General features: G+C 37.3%; 1 protein-coding gene across 2 annotated transcripts in view; it reads left to right on the top strand.

Moving 5' to 3' along the window:
* PRIM2 (DNA primase subunit 2) overlaps positions 1-19,017 on the top strand; it is a 365,514-nt gene that overhangs the window by 293,337 nt on the left and 53,160 nt on the right. For both annotated transcript variants that reach the window (XM_032409573.1, XM_032409574.1), the window contains exon 11: positions 18,387-18,513. In XM_032409573.1, coding sequence (XP_032265464.1) covers positions 18,387-18,513 — 127 coding nt within the window. The remainder of the gene's footprint in view (positions 1-18,386; positions 18,514-19,017) is intronic.

Below are 19,017 nucleotides of genomic sequence, written 5' to 3'. Positions count from 1 at the left end.
TCTAATCTTATAACAAAACAGGTAACTTTTGGTATAGTTATTTGTGTTATATACAATGTACATTTCAAATTGGATGGTATATTGTAGAAAAAAATAAGTGACTATGATGTCTACTTCTCAGTGTGGGAAAATAGGAGGAATAACCATACTTTTAAAATATTGCTGTGTACTGGTCAAATTTTATATTTCAGATCAATTTGATGTATATTGCACATTAATTTGATTTAAAAACCCATTTTCACAGGAGGTACTTTAGAGTTATCCAGACTTGAATTCAGATCTCAGTTCTACCACTGACTAGATGTACAACCTTTATTGAGGAAGTGACTTTATTTCTCTGAGCCTCCATTCCCTTATTTGTAAAATGGCATTGAAGCTATTTTCATAGTGTCGTTAGGACTTAAGCAAAATAAAAAATATAAAGCTATAATAACATATGTAAAAGGGTACCTAGAACGGAGTAAGCACTCAATGAAAGAAACTGTTACTGAGGTTAGAAAATAACTTTTCTTTGCCAGAAAGTAAACCACAAATTTTGAGAGATAAATTCAAGATATGATTTGATTTTTGGAATCACTGTTTCATGAGCTGTGAGAAGATATAGTTCATATCAGTTGTCAGTTTTTAGCAAGAGATTTGAGGAAAGTGTATACATTTCTTATCTTCAGATTATAAAGCTGAGGAGCATTTTTTTTAATTGAAGTTACCATCAAACTGGCATCGTTCCTATAATTTTTTTGCCCACAAGATATTCACAGTGGCAGTTTACACATAGAATTTTATTGGAAAAGAAAATCTATTTGATTTACATAATGATAAAATAATAAAAAGTCCTGGTGTCCCTCTAGTTGTCTTGTATTAAGGTATTAAAAACCCAGTCAAAAATACATGAAAGACATTTTCTCATTTTTTTTTTTTACCTTTCAGTCATTCCTCTTTAGAAAACTTGTCATTTCTGTGAAAAGATTTTGCATAAACTTAGTTATTACGTTATTACTCTTGACTTTTAAGATGGCAAAACCAGAAATGACCTATCTTCTTTAAATTATTACTAAAATGAGAAAGTTCCTACATATAAATAAGGCCATGAATAAAAATTATGGGTTATTTTTCCTCTGTGATCTCCCTACCCTATTATTAGAACAAATAGCAATGAATGCATTCTCAAGTAAGAAACACAGTGAAAACCAGGTTCACAAAACCAGACATTGTTTTTGGAGATTCCAGCAAATTCGTCATTATTAGCTGGGTTCATAGTTTCTAAAGACTAAACTTATAACCTCATCTCCTTAGGGGATGAGTAGAAATGTGCAGTGCCCATGAATGAACTCTGAGTCACCAGAATGGAGCCATCCTGATTTATATGTAATCTGTAGAACTGCAGTCACCCCTGTCCTGCCTCTGTGTCCCTCCTGGATGTGTTAAATTCTTAACGTCTTGCTTTGTATTTGTTGAAATGTTTCTTTATATTGATCTTATCATTTGTGAATATTCTGCATCTCTAACTAGAGTCTTTAACACCTAGATTTTCTTTAAACCATGCCTTTTATTTTTTGCCTTCTTTCTCCAGTGTCCAGTATAGTACTCTAAAGTCTGTTTCTTTAAGGAGAAAAAGTTTAATTAATGAACAAGATGCTGTCAGTGTAGTATGGCAAAACGAGAAGAAAAGGCAGATTAAAGCTCCTTTTTACTGGGCTTTGTTCAGTCCCCAGTTGGATGGAGTAGCGTTGAGTATCAGCAGCCAAAACCATGGAATTTGAGAGTACTTGTTTCAATATTGAATGAAGGCTCAGCCGAGAGTGATGGGTTTTAGTGCATTTTTTTCCCTGAGTGGAATTAAGGTGACTTTCCTTTTGCACATTGTGTCACCTCAATTTAGGAGATAAACAGCTTGTGCTTGTTGGTCAGGTAGCTTAATTTTGCAGGTTTATGGGACGTGATGTTTTCATAACAGAAGGGAGGAGTAGATAATAATCCTTTGAACCTTTAAGGAATTGAGATTTAACAGTTCATTATACATTTATATGCAATGTTTTTGTTCATACCTGTAGAATTTAATTCATAATTTTTGAAGATCCTCACTGTCAGGGATAGTGGGCGTAAGGCAGAGAGGTTTAAGGGGATAGAGAGAGGTCCCTGCTATGACAATTCACTGTCTGGATTGGATTTAATACAGCTAAGGAAGAGAAATCCAAACCATGTGACGGGGGACGTTCATTCATTGCTTAACACAAGTCAGAGCAGTATGTTTTGTGAAATTTGAATGGTTTAGTATTCTAAAATAAAGCACATTCTTTAGCGTTTATATAAATCATCTAATTTACCTCTTTGGTGGAGGAGTTCTCATTATCTGCTACGACTTCGGTTTCAAAAGTGATATTGTGCTTTTCTTTTTTTAAAAACATTAGGTATATCAACTTGATTTGGGGATTATTAGTATTCAACAAATTACTCTTTAAAGCCGCACATCAAAATATTATTATTCCTGTAATTTTACGTGTGTTATGTTTCTCATTACTGTTCTGTTCATTTGTATGCTCTATAGGACACCAGAGGCAGCTTTTGAATTTTAAAGAAAATTAATCTACATATTAAGTGGCTAGTAGACTTGTGATCCTAGAAGTTGTCATATCAGAGCACCATGCTTGGATTTTCACAGCTATCCTAGTTTTATTTTTTATTGTTACCTTGTCACTTAAGTCATTAAGTTTGAATTAATGTATACTAAGACTTATTTCAGAAACAGCTTTTCTTTGTAAAACAGAGTGGACAATGATAATTTCTAGTAAATGCATAATTTATGGTGTGATAAACTGAAAAAGAGCTACTCAAGAAATTTTTTGTAGCAGTATGGTAAGTTTTGAAACATTATTCATATGTCTTTTAAAGATAATATTGGGGGGGGTGCCTGGGTGGCTCAGTTGGTTAAGCGTCTGCCTTTGGTTCAGGTAGCTGCTGGGATCCAGCCCTGCATCGGGCGGGGAGTCTGTTTCTCCCTCTGCCCCTCCCCTCTCTTGTGCTCTCTCTCTCTCAAATAAATAAATAAAATCTTAAAAAAAAAATAAAGATGATACTGGGTGTGTGTGTGTGTTTCAGGAGGAGAGGTATTTCACATGATAATTTATCTAGGTAACTTTCCAGGTAAATTTTAAGCAATTGGATTTTTCTTCAAAAGTTTGTAAATGTGGTATAACATAGAAAAAAGTTAAATTAAGGGGGGGATTCCCTTAATGTAATTAGATACCGTAGGGCATACCTGTACGTACACATGTATATTTCTCTATAGCTGCTGATAGAGACAGGTTGTAATCACTTGAGCAGAAAAGTGAACTTGGGGACTTGGAGTTCATTTCTCCACCCTTCTGCTGTGGCATTAGAGAAATAATCCTCCTGTTCCTCAGTTATTTTAGCTATAAAATGGTGATTGTAGTACTGAAAAGGATATTGCAAATGTATTCAGTCAACTGCTTCTATAATTTACAAGTGGCTACCTTTAACTTTCCAATAACTGCTTACAGGAAATATTAGGGAAAGGTAATTATTGGCATTCACTACCACACCGGTAAATGTTTATTCAGTGCCTGTAATGCACTAGGCAGGAAGCGGGAGCCCGAGACCCTAGATGACTCAAAAGGAGCAAGGACCAGCCTTGGTTCCCTGCAGTTACCAACCTCTTTTTCTAAAACACAGTAAATTTTCTAGCTTACGTCTAGGAGACTGTGAAATGAAAAATTATAGTGTATCGTTCATTCTACGAGTATTAGGCGGAACCATATGAAAATACCATTTATGTAGATCAGAAATACGTAATGTCATGGCAGTTGCATCTGGTCCCATTTCATATTTACAGAGCCACTGGCATGTGTCAGGCATTGTAGGAGCTAAAGGCATAGAAGTCAGCAAAATAGACATAATCCTTGTCCTCATGGGGTTTGCATTCTCAGGGGTTCTCCAGCCAGACCTCTCTTAATCTAGTACAACCACTGCCTACTCTGCATCTCCACTTGGATGCCAAATAGGCATCCAAACATATTCAAAACCAAGTTACTGGTGAAAGACAGTGCACCTAGATTTTACTTGCTTTGTAGATAGAAATCACAGCTAGTAGGATCATGAATATATGACTTAGCCCAAGACCTCTCTTTTTCTGTGTCTATCAAGATAATAGAGCCAATAAATAAGGCAGTAATTTTTATAGCACCAAATGGTGATTTTTATCTATTGAATTTTAAAATGTACTCAGACATGAAAATGGAGCCTGGTAGACTGCTAAACACAACTATGATGTATTTGCTCTTTCTAATACATTGCAACAAGCTATTCTGTATCCTTCACTACACATGGTAAATAGCTGAGACATGTTATGACTCAGTGAATGTGCTCTGGATAGGGAATCTACAGAGCTAGATTGGAGTTTCAGATTTGGTATTGAGGAAATATCCATGAGGAAATATAAGTTAACTTTTTACATACTTCAGTGATGTGAAAATAAATGAGATAATAATTACCAAGTGGTTTGAAAATTCATTCTTGAGGGATGAGAGTTGTTATAAAAATATAGATAATAGTTTTCATATTCATAGTTTAATGTAATCCATGTGGCTTTTGTTTTTGTTTTTCTCATTTAAGATACTAGAAAATTTTGTTCTGAACAAAACCCAAAAACTTTGTTTTGGAATGTATCAAACTATGCGATTTAGTCTTTGCTCAACAGGCAGATTGAGCCTCAGCAGGGGAGCCAACTGTTCTTTTGTCTGTGTTCATTATGATATAGCATTGATATATTAATTTTTAAATCCTCATGAATGAATATATAAGACATTTGTTAGGCTATTGAAAGCATCTTTTAGTATTTAAAAATATATGCTTTAAATTTTTGTCAAGTTGATGAAATTGAAAAAAAAAAAAAAAGCATTTTCCTGGTTTGTCTTGTCATCCTTTTTTGTTAGCATGTCCCTGATGTATATAGTTCATTCGAAAGACTAGCATGGCAAAATAAATTCTGTTTTTTAATGAGATATCACATCAAAGTTGAGAAGCAAATAGATAACCTGAAGCTATACAATAAGTTTACATAACCTTCCCTTGGTAGAGCCATCTTCCTGCATTGCTAAGAACACAGTCCATCAATAATTCAATTTAGTTATAAGAAAGCAGCCACTTTGCTTTGAGACTTTAATTCCGATTCTTTATCATAATTCGCAAGGTGAAGTAACCTATCCTTACTGTGGTGCCTGTGAGTAACTTATCAATATAAGGGGAAAATATTTCTCCTCTGTCATGAATATTTTATTATTTCTCAGAAAGTTCCCTGGAGTTTGATATGCAGCTCCTTTGTATTAAGTAATAAATTTATAAGTTGGTTATGTATAGGTAAGTGGTATAATGTTCCAAGGGAAAAAGCCCACTAAGATAAATTCACTTAAGTTTTCTATACTAGATAACTTTGGAAATTCTTTTTTTTTATTTAAGATTTTATTTGTTAAGTAATCTCTACACCCAACGTGGGGTTTGAACCTACAACCCTGACATCGAGAGTCACATGCTCTACCAACTGAGCCAGTGAAGAGCCCCTGTACTAGAAATCTTTGAATTATATGAGAAAAAAACGATGCCTGTTGACTTTGAATGACCCTTGTAACAAATCAACCTTCCTTATGCTTCATACTGGGAAGCATAACAGTGTGCTGTTATTTGTAGAGTTTGGCATGACTTGCTAGATGTTACAGTAAATTAAAATGGCTTTACTTAAATAGGTAATAATTTGCCTTTAATTATTATGATAGAAAGCCTTTGCTGAATACCTCAGATTTTAAGCAAATTGAAAATTACCACTAAGTTCTGAAAATAGCTTTTGCTATTTTTACATGTGTTTATCATAACATGGTAGAAAGTACATGGACTTCGAGCAAGTCATAAAAAGGTTGCAGTTTGGCACCCTTCACTGTGTACATTTGAACATTTCACTTAATCATTTAAAGTCTCAGTTTTCCAGACTGTAAAATAAGGATAACCATACTAATTTTGCAGGGTCATTAGGACAATCAAATGAGATCATCTGTGTTATGCCTAGTCCATCGCCTGGTATATAAACATTTTATTTTGAAAAAATTTTAGACTTACAGAGAATTGCAAAAATTGTACCCAGAGTTTCATATGCACTTCACCTGGCTTCCCCTAAAATTCATTCATGTCTTAACGAACTGTTATACAATTATCAAAATTAATGAATTAACATTGGTACAGTATTAACTAGAGTCTTTATTCAGATTTCACCAGTTTTCTCACGCATGTCCTTTTGCTGTTCCAGGATTCAATCCAGGATTGCACATTGCGTTGAGTTGTTGTGTCTCCTAAAATGATACTATAGGAGATACCTGGGGCATATAATATCATCCTAACTTAGTCCTGGTGACATTAGCCTTGATCACTTGGTTAAGGTGGTATCTGCTGGGTTTCTCTACTGTAGAGTTAACTATTTTCTCCTCAAAATGTCTTGGGGGAGATACTTTTAGGCTATGTAAATATTCTGTTTCCCCACTAATTTTAGCATCCCTCAGTGGATCTTGCCTGCAACTATTGTTAGTATGGTGTTCTAATGGTTATTTTCTCTTGCCCTATCCTTCTACATTTATTAATTGCAATCCTTCTAGAAGGAAAAGCTGTCCCTTCTCCCCCATTTATTCATTTTTTCAGTTATTTATATCAGTATGTACTCATGAACATCTTGTGAATTATACATTTCATTCTATGAGTTATAATTCCATGCTATTATTGTTTATTTTCTTGCTCATATTGTTCCAGCTTTGGCCATTGGGAGCTCTTTCAGTTTGGTTCCAGTGCCCTTTTGACATGCCCCATCCTCTTTTTAAGGACCTCTTCTCTGGTACACAAAATGCTCCAGACTCATGTTGTCATTTCCCTGCCCTAGTCTTAGAATCAACCAGCTCTCCAAAAAGCCTTGTAAATCCCTAAAAAATAAATAAGTAAATAAATTTGCCACCCTCACCCAACGTACATTTTTCTAATTTTTGATATATTTTGTGTGTTTCCCTTTGATCTCCTAGAGATGCAGCCTTAGAGAATTTAGTCTCACCAATTGGGAACTGTTCGTTCCTAATCTTTAGAAGAGAGACAAAACACCTGCCTACAACAGGAGGCAAGAGATCTTCTCTTTGTCCCTGAAATTGTAGAGGAATAATCTAGCTTGTCACTGTATATTAAAACTTTATCTCATGCCATTTGTCATTTTATGTCATGATATATTTTTCTGTCAGTTATTGCTAGCTTTTAAAAGGGATTTTATTCTTTTGGTCATCTGTTATGTAGCCAAACTTAGATGACTAGAAGATGACATGTAATCTAATAAGTGACATATCTCACTATATTATTGTGAATTTGAGAAAATCATTTAATCCTTTTAGCAGTTCATTTTTAGAGTTATTTTGGAGCTGATTTTGTAATTATGATGGAAGTAAAAGTGTGCTAAAGTTCTTGTCTGTTTTGTAGAGAGTCTGATTCATTTTTGACATTGATAGCAAAATGTGTATTTTAATATGCTATGAGTAACCACTAGAGGGTGGTCATGGGTAACCAATTACCCATTTGCTATTTATTTAAAACATTCTGACACTGAAAGATTGACAGTAAAGATGGGGAGGGGAATACCAGCAAGCAGAATCAAAAAATTGAGTGATAGTATTAAACAAAATAGCAGTACAAGGAGAAAAGGATTAAACAGGACAAATACATGTTGATAAAAGGCATACACCACCAAGAATATGTGACAATTCTGAATCTTTATCCAGAAACGTATTGAAATATATCAATACATATCAACATTTGAATGTCTATATAAAAATATATATATTTATAAAGATTCGTAGGATTTGGGAACTATATTTTAGCGATTATCTTGGTAGCTCTTCAAAACCAGAGACTTGTTACATATAATATATATACTGGGCTGTAAATGATATCTTAAAATGTCTCTTTAAAATTCTATCATAGTAGAAATTTAGTTCTAGAAAATACTTGCTTTGGATTAAAGTTGCCAGATAAGGAAATCTAGAAGAGCAAACTATTAAAAAATTTGACAGAATGTCTGAGAAAATGAGTAAATAGGATGAAACTAATCTGGCAGAAGTTAAATAAATTTACATTTAATTTTTACTTCAAAATGTTTGTAAAAATCAATTCCTGTATCTGTGAAGAAGAGGGAGCCTTTCCCTTGGAGATTAGAAGCTCTCATCAGCTAACTTTTGTGTAGTTCTTTGATTGTAGGCTCGGATGATGTTTTCAGTTTGCTTCTCTTGTTTTCAGCGAGTGAAAAGACCAATTTATTCAAGCTGAGCCAACTCATCTTGGACTAGAGCATTCTACATCAGTCAGCCTGCTCCTGTGGTTTTCTGGTGATAATTTGTTTTATGTTGGCTCTTCCCCTACCAGTGTGATAGAGATTAAATTGCTCACCTCTTAAGGGTTACTAAATTTAGTTTTTTAGGCTGTAAGAATGTGATTCAGTAAATGCTTTTGCTTTAGTGAATGAAGGATTGTCTATGGTTTCTGTCTTCAAATTTTGGAAAGTTGTATTTGGAATCTTAATACATTTGCATTCACTGTTATGTTAGTGGCATTCATATCAGTGAATAAAGTAGACTTTTCTAAAACAAGCATTCCGGGGGAGATGGTGAAAATTCCATCATTAATCTGACCTTTCCTTAAGATCAGCACACTTGGCTGAACAGATATCCAGTTAAAATGTAAGATTACCTTTTAATTTACCAGGCAGCTGCCCCAGACCATATCCTCCAGATGGAATTGTTGAGACCTCTATTGAAAAGACATGTTAAACAGTTACAATGTGTAGTGATAGGAATTTGCTAAATCTCCTTGTTGCTCAAAGTTAACATTGTAATAAATACAAGATGAGCCTTCAGTCCTCTTGTGGGGATGGCCCAATGAACCTACAGTACAAGAAAGGCTTTTAACAGTTAAGACTAGTAAACATTTAGTGAGCAAATGCAATTTGCTGGGCCTTGTGCTAGGCAGGAGGTTTACAGAAGTGAATGAGAGGTGCCTGAAATAGGCAGTGCAGGGACCAAGGTTCTTTGCCTACCTCCCCTGAAACTTAGACTCTCATTCCTTGCTTTTCTGTGTATAATAATGGCTGCATTAGATGATGTCTAAAGCCTGTTCCAGCTCTTAAATTTTGATTCTGATAAGGAAGCTAAATTTGCCAAAGCTCCAGATTGTTAAATAAGTTGCCAGTTAAATCAACAGTGGTGTGTCCTGCATGCATTTATGTCCATTTTCATACTTTCTTTTCTCTGCTCTTTGTATTCCAGTTCATTGTCATGTCCCCAAATAGATTGTAGAAGGAAGAATATCAAGTGTGCCTGGTAATTTGAAAGCGTGTGCAAACACTAGTGTTTCTTCATTCCAGTAATATCTAACTTCAAATTTGCCATTTTTTATGATTCTAAAATCATGGTAGATTAAAAACCAGGTAAATCATGCGAATGGCTTGTTAGAGTTACTATTGCTTTGGAGAGTAGGTACTTTTCTCTGGTTTTTACTAGAATCAGAAGCATTTTGTTTAACTCTGGGTCAGTGTGACTTTGTGCTGGCCCTGGAGCGGCTGAGAGCAGAGAAGTAGCCTACAGCTGAGTGTTTGCCATGGATAACTGACACTTGCCTGTATTCACTTATTCATTTGCTCCATTTATAATTTTGTAGTATTTTCTAGAAAGTAGAAGACTAGGATTTTAATGCCAGCTTTTCTATGAAGTAATTAAAATAACTATTCACGCAACCTCTTGAAACCTTAGTTGGCTCATTTATAAAAGAGAGATATCTACCTAACTTATATACCTTACAGGTAGTAAAAGGTCTAAGAAGTATCATTTTGTCACTGCTAAAGATCTATAGAAATCTAAACTATTATTTTTGAGATATCACTATTACTTTATTTTTTATTGCTAACAGCAGTAGTGCATTTGTACTAAATTGCCCATTAGGAATTTAGAAATGATGTTCTTAACATCTGACTGAACAGATAACAATTAGAATGATGTAGATCACACACAGTCCCAGGTCACGGGTGACCCTCAAATCTTGTTTTCTGAGTCGTTTGGGTATAGCCCTTAAATATGAAAAAGACAAACCCACTAGCCCACACCCCACCTGCATTCCTGAACAGATAGCTTTCCATTTTCCTCTGATGCTTATGGCAGGTTTTTTGATATACAGATGATCTTTGATAAACACTGGCTTTACTGAAAGTGATCTGCTTAATCAGTTACCTTATCAGATAATATAGGATCAGTCCATTTAATACTTTTTCTGTGGATTTTGGCATTTCACTGTTTTGTTTTGTTTTTTTAAATTCTAACAAAGTAGTTCGATCAAAATTTTAAGATTTTAGCTTGATCCTGCTGGGGGGAAATTTGAGGGAAAGAAAATCAGCATACCTTGGGGTCTAGAACTGAAAATGTTCTCCATAAATTCAGAGAAGGGGATTAGGGTGTGAAGATGGAAAACGTGTCCCACTCTTAACAGTGAAACTGTGGAGAGGAGGGAAAAAAATCTTTTTTCTTTATTCTTAAATTCTCCAGGTGGGGCTTGTAAATTAGACTGGCATAAGACAGATTTAGGAGAGAAAAACAGAAGTTTATTAACATACACCCTGCTCATATACTTGGGAACACCCAGAAATGAGTAACTCAAAGGGGCAGTAGGCTAAACAGAAGAAAGGGGTTTGGGGCTTCTTGGCAGGTGAAGGGAGCAAGTTCTAAGAAGTTGATTGGGAAAAGTATGGTAAACAAGGGTTATTTAGTAAGCTTTGTTATGCAATTTTAAGTCTGTGGCTTCTCCAATGATAAGAGTTGTTTTCTTCTTGGTAGGGAGTGGGAGATAACACATGGAAATTTCCTTTATGAAAGGAAAACTTCGTGGGCTCTTTTTAGAGCTTTTCTGGCATCTGCTGGTTCTCAGTGGCCTTTAGTTGAAAATAATCCGTACACCAAGGAGGCGTATTTTGGGGTGGTATATGCCGGCATCCTTCAAAATATATATAATGTGTGTTCAAACTTTTTCAAGTGAAGTCGCAGGAGTATTCAGAGGTACACTTGAATATAAAATGGAAACTATTTTTAACATTTCACTTTTCAAACATGGTAAAACAAGTTTATGCAAATTTTATACAAATAATTGTAGCACATAACTGTAGTATATACTTAGCATTTTACAGTTTACAAATTGCTTTCTATAGAGTGAAGTACAGGTCTCATTATTACAATATTAAAAATGAAAAAACAGACTGAAGTAATTTATAATTGCCTAACATTATTCAGCTAGTAGGTGGCAGAGTTAGAACCAAAATCTGGGTTATCTCTCTAAAACCTTGCTGCCTCATAAGCCTGTGAAAAGTTCTCACCAATGAGAAATGAATTAACTCTTACAGAGCAGAAGAAGAAATATTTAGTACACCATAGGAGGTAATTTTCTGGATTATAGTAATGGCAGCAATGCCTTCCAGCTGTGGTACAGACTTGAAATTGTGTAACTGATTTTTTTTTCTAAGGCCCTATAAAGAATTAGAGGGAGTAACTAGATTCCAAGTTTTTCTGATGAGGAAACTGGAGGCAAAACATGTAAGTAATTTAAATAGTATTAAATAACACACTAGATCTGACCCACTTAAGATAGCTTTTTCTTCCTTTTTTTTTTTGAAAGATTTATTTATTTATTTTGGTGGGGGTGTGAAGAGGGCACGCTCAGTCCTGTGCCCAAGATCGGGGGAAGGGCAAAGGGAGAGGGAAAGAATCTCAAGCAGACTCCCTGCTGAGTGCAGAGCCTGATGTGGGGCTTGATCTCATGACCCTGAGATCATGACCTGAGCTGAAATGAAGAGTTGGATGCTGAACTGACTGAGCTGCCCAGGTGCTCCTAAGATAGCTTTTTCTAGTTAATAATAAAACTGACTACCTTGGTAATGATAACTCTAAAGTATTGAATGCTTATTCTGTGCTAGATACTATACCAAGTGCTTTATGAAAATGAGCTAATTAATCCCCACACCAACTCAATCTGTTAAGTAGTACTCCTTCACTTTTATATATAAGGGAACTTTACAGATTGGTTAAGTAACCTGCCCAAGGTCACAGAGCTAGCACGTGGTAAGACAGGATTTAAACTCAGGTATTTAACTTAAAGCCCTGCCTTAAGTGATGTGAAATGTTGGGACTCGGAAGCCAAGCAAATAGTCAAGAAAGAATTCTTGAGATGTCTTTGGTGCAAAAAGGGTGGTTTTATTAAAATACGGGACAGGACCTGTGGGCAGAAAGAGCTGCACTGGGGTCGTGAGGAGTGGCTGATTATATACTATCAAGTTGGGAAGGGGTCAGGGATAGTAAGTCTCTAAGGAATTGGGAAGCAAGGTTTCCAGGACCTTGAAGAGCTGAAGGTCATTTATTACACTCTAGTAAAACCTTAGTCATGAGACCCTTCAGATGTGTATCAGTGGGCCATATTCTTGGAGGATGATTGCTAACATCTATCTTGAGGGAGTAGAAATAAAGGAAGTTTGCAAAGGAATTTTTATAGGATCCTGGAGGTAAGGCTAATGTCAAGCTAAGGTTGCCTTTTGCTTCTAGCAAAGTATTAACATTGAAGCAGTTGAGCTCCTTGAGGAAGGTCACTCTGCCTGTCCCAGGAACTTGTCAATGGATTGTAAGTTGTAAGGTTTAATTTTTTTCCCTATATTTCTTTTGCCTTTGTTCTCCACATTATTAACTGTTAGCTTTTTCTTCTTCCCAGACCCTTTAGGGCCTCCTAGTCTCCTCTGAGTGTGATTTTGGTTAGAATATGCATGATGTTTCAGTGACCTTGAGAGTTAAATTGTCGTTAAAGAGTTAAAGAGAAGTATTTAGAATCTGTAGGTGACTGATCACAAAATTAGTTTTACAGATAGTAACTGAGTATAGTAAGTAGGCATTTAAAAACCGGCAGGGGGAGGGGCTGCACTAGATATTAAATTCCTATAGCATGCATTCTGGTTATTAACATTGTAAGTAAAACTTGAGGGAAGTGACACAAGAAGAAATTATCAACAGGTCCAGAAGCTGTAGAAGAAAGTGAACAGTAATGCACTGAGCAGAGGCCATGGGATGGGATGATTTCATACTCTTTCCTAGTTGCAGGTCCACTTACATGTAGGACCCTGCTGCTAAGCTGTGAGTTCCTGTTATTATTTATGGTAACTCAACTTCCTGGGACCAAACTGCTGATCCTTGATATGCTGAATTCTGGGCATTGAATGAGTTCCTTTGTAGTTTAGTAGACACCCCCCCCCCCAACCCAGTGTCTTTTAAATATATAAATTAGAGTTCCAGATTCTTGTGGTTTAGAAACAAGTGTCACTAAAGAAGGATTGAAAATGTCCTGTTAAGAAATACCATATCCTGGGCACCTGGGTGGCTCAGTCGTTAAGCGTCTGCCTTCGGCTCAGGTCATGATCCCAGGGTCCTGGAATCGAGTCCCAACATCGGGCTTCCTGCTCAGTGGGAAGCCTGCTTCTCCCTCTCCCACTCCCCCTGCTTGTGTTCCTTCTCTCGCTGTCTCTCTTTCTGTCAAATAAATAAATCATAAAAAAAATAAAAAAGAAATACCATATCCTTGGGGTGCTTGGGTGGCTTAGTCATTAAGTGTCTGCCTTCAGCTCAGGTCATGATCCCAGGGTCCTGGGATCGAGACCCGTGTTGGGCTCCCTGCTCGGTGGGAAGCCTGCTTCTCCCTCTCCCACTCCCCCTGCTTGTGTTACCTCTCCCGCTGTGTCTCTCTCTGTCGAATAAGTAAATAAAATCTTAAAAAAAAGAAATACCATATCCTTACACTATTCTGTACTTAACTGTTAACCTCATTTTGGCTGTTTTGCCTCATTTAGGTCAAGAAGGTTTTCCTTTTCAAATATAAATATATTAGGGCGCCTGGGTGGCTCAGCCAGTTGAGCATCTGCCTTTGGCTCAGGTCATGATCTCAGGGTCCTGGGATCAAGCCCCAAATTGGGCTCCCTGCTCAGCAGAGAGTCTGCTTCTCCCTCTTCCTCAGTCCCTCCCCCTGCTTGTGCTCTCCCTCTCTCATAAAGAAATAAAATTTTTTTAAAAATATTTTATTTATTCATTTGAGACACAGAGAGAGAGAGAGAGAGCATGAGCAGGGGGAGAGGCAGAGGGAGAGGGAGAAGCAAGCTTCCCGCTGAGCCAGGAGCCCGATGTGGGGCTCGATCCCAGGACCCTGGGGTCATGACCTGAGTCAAAGGCAGACGCTTAACCATCTGAGCCACCCAGGCACCCCAAGAAATAAAATCTTTAAAACAAAACAAAAAAACTAATATCGAATATAAGTATATCTCTGAAGGATAATTGCTTTTTAACCATTCTCACTTTATTGTACAAGCTGAGCTTGACCATAATGAATGGCAGTTTTTGTTGCTTTGCTGATGGGAATAATATTTCATCTTAGGCTTTTCTTGTTAGTAAAGACTTTCTTCCAAGGAAGACCATACTTTTTTTTCTAGGTAATTGAATGTTTACATCATGGTCTCTGAATATATATACTCATGGCTTCTGAGTAGATTTGGCTGTAATACTTTTAAAAGTATAGTAAGATAAGGTCGCTAGACTCTGGGTAGGACTGGTATAGTAGGTAAAGTTGTAAGAGACAGGGTAGGAGCAGGATAAAGATGTGCCTACTTTATAATTTTTCTTGAGTTCCTGTGGTAACATAGTGCCCCTGAAAGTAATTTACCGCTGTCTTCGGCAGAAATGCAGATTTGTGCCGTGGCTGGGATGTCAGGACTAATTTGGAAGGTTGAAAACTGCAGCTCACCCACCGTAAGACCAGTGTCGATTTTCTGGGATTTGCCATCACTGGACAGAGTGGGATGGAACCCAAGAAAGTGTGTTCTTTTCTTGGTTCTCCCTACCTCTTTGTGGTTTAGTTTGAATACGTAGAGATAGTCCTTTGAGTTGTAGATGTGGACACCTAGAAAGTATTCTCTAAGAAAATGTCAGCGAGCCTTCTTGTGGAACTATAGATCCCAACAGTTATTTCTTCCTGCCCTTCCTTGAGGCATCGACAGTGACTGGAACATTCTAAGTACCAGACCAGAAAGGCGCTGATAGCACCAGAATGCCTAGAAGACCATACCCCACTTGTCCCCTTCCCTGCCCGTGATCAGTTGCTGAACACGTACCGACCCCCACCTGGGATCATATGCTCTCTCTGCCTGCTCTCTTGCATGTACCCCCCGAGTCTCTCTTTAGAAAACTTGAGGTATCCATCTTACCAAGTGGAGAGGTTGGTTGTTCAGGCTTGAGCCGGCCACCTCCCTCAGCTGCCAGCACCCGAAATAGATCTCTCCCTTTCTCTTTTCCAAATCCTCATCTCTTGAGTTACTGGCTTCTCTTGCGACAAGTTTATTTGGAGTTTGTTCCACAACAGTGTTGGCAGACCGAGCCCAGCAGCTCTGCTTTTGATTTGCCCAGACCCCTGGAGATTGCCTGGGATGGAGCAGTGGGCTGCAGCAGTGCCCCAGGGCTTCTGCATTTATTTCCTGGGCTTCTCCATTTATTTCCTGAGTTAGCGGCTTGATAGATACTTTGGTAACAAACCATCTCCCAATCAGGGTGCCTTCTGTACGATATTTCGAGTTTTCTAGTTTGAAAACTAGAGAAGGCAGTTTGTGTAATAAATACACGAAGAGTCTAAAAGCAGGGTTATAGTAAGGTCCACATTTTAAACATACATACATGCAGGCAGTAAATAAATTGGAAAAAAAGAGGGCGGTGAAATAAACAAATGTTAGCTTTTTTCCCTGTAGAGAGAGTAGTTTTCTGTTACTTCTACAGAATAGCTGACCCAGAGTCTTCTGGTGAACATACAGAAATCTTGTATCTAACTAAATTCACTTCATACCTAAAAGTTTTCACAGAGATTGATTATAGTTAATATTGAGGATTAACGAAACAAGCAGAAGGTATTCATAAGAGATGTTTAACTGGTACTTTGAACATTCTTGTTTTCACCAATAAAAGTTACTTATTTTGAAAGTTTTCTTTTAGTTCGAATGCCATTTGTTTCCCTGGTTGTGTGCTTGTGAGCAGATAGGTAGTTAGGAAGCCATAAGCTACTGATTGCTGAAAACTCCAGCAGGTCTTCTTTAAAATAGAAATTGATAAGCAGATTCTAAAATTTATATGGAAATGCAAGGACAAAGAATAGCCAAAATAATATTGAAAAAGAACAAAGCCAGGGGCTTAGATTATCTGAATTTGAGACTTAACTCTGAAGATTTCCTGATTAAGACAATGTAAAGTGAGATATCGCTACCTACCCATTAGAATGGCTAAAATGAACAAAATTGAGACAGCACCAAACTTTCAGGAGAGTATGGAACTCTCTTGCATTGCTAGTGGGGTATAAAATAGTATGGCCACTCTGGAAAACTGTTGGCAGCAATTCTACTCCTGTATGTTTATTCGAGAGAAATGAAAACATATGCCCACAAAAGTCATCTACAAGAATGTTCATGGCAGCTTTATTTGTAATAGCCAAAACCTGGAAGGCCCAGGTATCCATCAACAGAGGACTAGATCAACTATCTGGTCTATTCATACAGTGAAATGCTACTCGGCAGTAAAAGGAAGAAACTGCTGATAATGTTACCAATCAATCCAGCATAGCTCCTAACTCAGGATGTGAACACGTAAGCCCTGGTGTGCTGCTGTGGCCAGCTGCCCCATCCTGGGGAATACTGAGAGGGCTCGACAAATGGAGAGCATAGTTCCAGGCTGCGTTTCTAACACTGTTGCCGAACAAACCTGGATAAACTCATTGCGAGAGAAGCCAATAACTAAAGAGACAAAGTTTTGGAAAAGAGAAGGGGAGGGGTTTATTTTGGGTGCCAGCAGCCAGGGTGGTGGCAGGCTCAAGTCTTAATAACCTTAATAACTTTCTTGGTGAGACGGATGCATAAAGGAGGTAGGAGCAAGAAAGCAGGCAGAGAGCATGAGATCATGGGTGGGGGTCAGTATGTGTTCAGCACCTGATCACGGGCAGGGAAGGGGACTTGTGGGGTGTGGTCTTCTAGGCATTCTGTTGCTCTTGGCTTTTCTGGCCAGGTGGTTGGAATGTTCCAGTCATTGCAAAACATCTTTGTCAATGCCTCAAGGAAGTGTGATAAGAAATAAGTACAATGGGGTTTTAGTTAGAGCATGAATTAAATGGTCTTGTCTATTTCTAGTTTTAACTCTTGGGGTCTATAGTTCAACAAAAGGGATTGCTGACAATATGTGTAATGAATAGCATGCATAAATCTCAAAAACCTAAAAAGTCATGAAGGAAGTGAGATACAAAACACTATATACTGTATGATTCCATTTATATAAAGTTGTAGAATGGTTAAAACTCTGGTGACGAAAATCACATCAGTAATTGCTTCTGAGTATGCAGGGAGGGGAAGAATGTTGACTGAGAAGGGGCACAGGGAACTCTGGGTTGATGGAAATGTTCTGTCTCTTAATGGGGTTATGGGTTATATAGGTACAATGATTTGTGAAAATCAGTAAAACTGTAGACTTGAGATCTGTGCATTTCATTATATGTGAGTTATACCCTCAAATGTAAAAAACTCACCCCCAAAATAATACAGTATTTTCCTATCTCTTAATCTGGGTTCTCTTTCTTACTTTCCTTAAAGTATTGGACAGCTAAGTCCCACTATTCTGAGCTTTTCAATAGTTGTTAGTTCCTGTTTTCTTTCTGTCCCGCCCAATTCAAAGTCCTTTTTATACTGTTAGCTGGCTTTATAAACATGGAATCAGGAATTTCAGGTGGGAGACAATTGCAATAGTTCATTCATCAAACATCTGCTTACTTTTTGCTTTATATAGTGAGGAAACAGAGGAAGGAATTAATTATGTTAGGAGGCATTTCAGGAGTAGAATAGGTAGGATAGATGAATTCAGGGAGTACTAGGATCAGGGGGTAGAGAAGAGACTAAACTGCTATATATCCAGTGCAATATCTGGCATCAAACCAAGAAATGGGCGAATTGATTGTTCTTAGGAAAGGATTATCTTCATCTGTAAACATACATAAACATTCTCTGTCTCCACCTGAGAAATTTGTTTCCCATAAGTTTTGCACTTTAAAAAAAATTTATTTATACACGAAGGACTCAAATGATGTATATGATATGTACATCTGCCAATGAATGCTGAATTTATTCTAGAAAATACCATTTTGTACTCTGATTCTAGCTGGCACTGCTGACACGATATTGTACGGTATTGGCTTACTTTGTCTCTTTTTCCTCCAATCAGTTTGATAAAGGCTACTCTTACAATATCCGTCATAGCTTCGGAAAGGAAGGCAAGAGGACAGACTATACGCCTTTCAGTTGCATGAAGATTATTCTAACCAATCCACCAAGCCATGGGGATTATCATGGTAAGTGCTTCCACTGGATACATGTTTGTGAAGTGTAGAAACCCCTGAGCTTTGTGGGAAACAGTGAGACAGCGTGATGGCTTTTTGCATCACCGCATCACCTGTAGCTTATGTCAGTCATCAGTGTCAAGCTAGCGCTCCTTTACTCTTCTAGTGATTTGTCTTACACTGAACTAGGTCAGCGAGAGAATTTATTCAGCCATGCTTCGGATGGTGCTGGACCAGGCTCTTCAGTTCTGTTTCCCCCCTTCACCTGCTGTTTTCTGTTTCTCTCATGATTAGGAGACTGATACAGGTTCTTCAAAGGTTTTTGAAATTGAGTACCTTGAATTTTAGGATAGTTGATTCATTAATTTTCAAAAGATTACCGAAGAAAGGTGTGTTTTATTTTCATCACTGTTATCTGATTAACGAAGATTAAGTGAGGAATTTAGCAAGTTGTGGTATCAATTCGCCTCAGTTATTGTAGGTTAAAAAAAAAAGTCTAAACTGTTTTTTGTGGAT

This window comes from Phoca vitulina, unplaced genomic scaffold (genome assembly GCF_004348235.1).
Source record: "Phoca vitulina isolate PV1807 unplaced genomic scaffold, GSC_HSeal_1.0 scaffold11, whole genome shotgun sequence".
In the NCBI taxonomy this organism is placed as follows: Eukaryota; Metazoa; Chordata; class Mammalia; order Carnivora; family Phocidae; genus Phoca; species Phoca vitulina.
The sequence above is the reverse complement of the archived record's forward strand: the minus strand, read 5'-3'. Positions and strand labels throughout refer to the sequence as shown.